Consider the following 2,678-nt stretch of genomic DNA (forward strand, 5'->3'; position numbering starts at 1 on the left):
ACACACACACACACACACACACACACACACACACACACATACATATATATATACACGTACACCATAGAGTGAGCGAGAGAGATGAGTGTGCGAGAGTATGTTACTTGTATGCATCTAATATAACTTTTTATTTATTCAATCAACTTACCTTTCAATGTCCTATAACGTAGGCAAAAACAAGAACATATATAATTTGATGAAGCAAAAGTGGAAAAAAGCAAAGCCAAAGAGTAAAACAGAAAAATAAAAGTGTAGCAGAGAAGTAGAATATTATGATCAATAAATGTTTACATATGCACAAACGCACGCTGAAACAGTCATATATACACACTCATATACACGTACACACACACACACACACATACATGTATATATATATATACATATATACACAGGTATGGTTGGTTTTGCTCGACGCACAACAATTAAACGGCATAGATTTCGTTCCAAAGGTTCAGCGAATTACGCTCCTACCATCGGTTGTACACACAGAGGTTGTCCGTATCCGGGGTGGGGGGGGGCAATGACAATATACAAAGAGCACAGCAATAATAAGAGAAAAGAACAAGCGCATAACCTGACACGCCTTTATAACAGTTGCTACATACGTTTCGGTGTACGGCAACACATGACGTCAAACTATAGATACAACTAGTATACGCAGCTTAAAGAGTCAGCATGGAATAGACATCGACAGGCGATCGAAAAACAAATACAGAAGACATACGAAAACAAGTGTAAAAGAAATGCAAAAGAACTACATATTCTTTTGTCGATTGTCTGACGATGTCATTGCTCGACGCTGGCCGTGTAAGTTGTAGGCTTCGTAGTGTTGCCGGCTTAGTTGGCGGCGGCTCCACCATCTGACAATTTGTACTGGGTTAAATGTTACCAGTAGCACTAAGTGTATAGATATTACACACATACATAGAAACATGCGTACATAAATACAAATATACATACGTACATACGTGCATACATACATAGACATGCATACGAACATACATACGTACATACTACTGAACTTGGGATCTTGGGGAGAGAATTCAAAGCCTTAATTCATAAGCTACAAATGATGCCATCTTGGATTATAAAAAATCTGCAGGACTTTCATGGGATTTAAAAGATGATGGCTAAAACAAGATACTAACCTTCACACCCTTGTAGGTGGTCGTACATACATCGTGGCACTCTGTGGGTTACTACGACGAGGGTTCCAGTTGATCCGATCAACGGAACAGCCTGCTCGTGAAATTAACATACAAGTGGCTGAGCACTCCACAGACACGTGCACCCTTAACGTAGTTCTCGGGGATATTCAGCGTGACACAGAGTGTGACAAGGCTGGCCTTTTGAAAAATAGGTACAACAGAATCAGAAAAGAAGAGTGAGAGAAAGTTGTGGTGAAAGAGTACAACAGGGGTCGCCGCCACCCCCTGCCGGAGCCTTGTGGAGCTTTAGGTGTTTTCGCTCAATAAACACTCACAACGCCCGGTCTGGGAATCGAAATCGCGATCCTACGACCGCGAGTTCGCTGCCCTAACCACTGGTCCATTGCGCCTCCACTCATACATACATACATACATACATACATACCCTGTTGTTGACGTTGAAATTCAGATGAAGGAGCCTTGAATTTAGGCTAGAAACCGGCTCTTTCTGTATAGGCAAGAAATCTTGAAATAAAATTGAATAATGACATACATACATACATACATGCATATACATACATACATACATACATACATACATATACATACATGCATACATACATACATACATACATACATACATACGTACATACATGCATACAGACAGACAGACAGACAGACAGACAGACATGCATGCATACATAATACGCACGTACGTACGAACATATTCTAATTTCCTTTCAGATTACGAAGAGAGCAAGAAGCGAAAGAGATAATGCAGGAAGCGATAGAATTGGCCCAAGAAAAAGCCCGTCAGCTGGCAGAATTAGAAGAAAGGTTGCGTTTTACTCAGACCCTTCAAGCCGAATCAATCGGGTTGATGCAGGGTCAGACTATTACCCGGGCTTTCGTGTTTTCTTATTTCGAATTGTTAAAATTCCTTGGAAAAGAGAATGCGGACAAGCGGGAGATAATCGAAAGGAATATTCCAACAACCTAACAGGACTGGAAATAAATAAATAAATAAATAAATAAATAAATAAATAATAAAAAGGTCTGCAACATCCTTCGTCTTTCGTTGGTTTTTTTTTTAATTTTATTTCTTATTAATGTTCAAGAAGATATTCGGTAAATCTTACTGAGAACGATATAATCAGTTATGGAGAATGGTCCACTCAACGCAAGGACGTTAAATGCAGAAAAAGTTCATGTAATAATAGCCACACCCACACACGCACACACACACTCATAGATACACAGACAAACAAGCGCGTGCAAACACACAAATATACGACAGGCTTCTTTCAATTTCCTTATTTCTTTATTGCCCACAAGGGGCTAAACATAGAGGGGACAAACAAGGACAGATAAAGGGATTAAGTCTATTACATCGACCCCAGTGCGTAACTGGTACTTATTTAATCGACCCCGAAAGGATGAAAGGCAAAGTTGACCTCGGCGGAATTTGAACTCAGAACGTAACGGCAGGCGAAATACCGCTAAGCATTTCGTCCGGCGTGCTAACGT

The 2,678-nt window shown here is 40.1% G+C and overlaps 1 protein-coding gene across 1 annotated transcript in view; it reads left to right on the plus strand.

Moving 5' to 3' along the window:
• The window catches only part of LOC106875207 (uncharacterized), a 5,667-nt gene extending 3,450 nt beyond the window's left edge, over positions 1 to 2,217 (plus strand). The window contains exon 3 of the mRNA XM_014923252.2: positions 1,896 to 2,217. Within this exon, the coding sequence (XP_014778738.2) occupies positions 1,896 to 2,151 (256 nt within the window). The 3' untranslated portion in view covers positions 2,152 to 2,217. The remainder of the gene's footprint in view (positions 1 to 1,895) is intronic.
• Positions 2,218 to 2,678: the final 461 nt, after the last annotated feature.

Source organism: Octopus bimaculoides, chromosome 27, assembly GCF_001194135.2.
Source record: "Octopus bimaculoides isolate UCB-OBI-ISO-001 chromosome 27, ASM119413v2, whole genome shotgun sequence".
Classification (NCBI taxonomy): domain Eukaryota; kingdom Metazoa; phylum Mollusca; class Cephalopoda; order Octopoda; family Octopodidae; genus Octopus; species Octopus bimaculoides.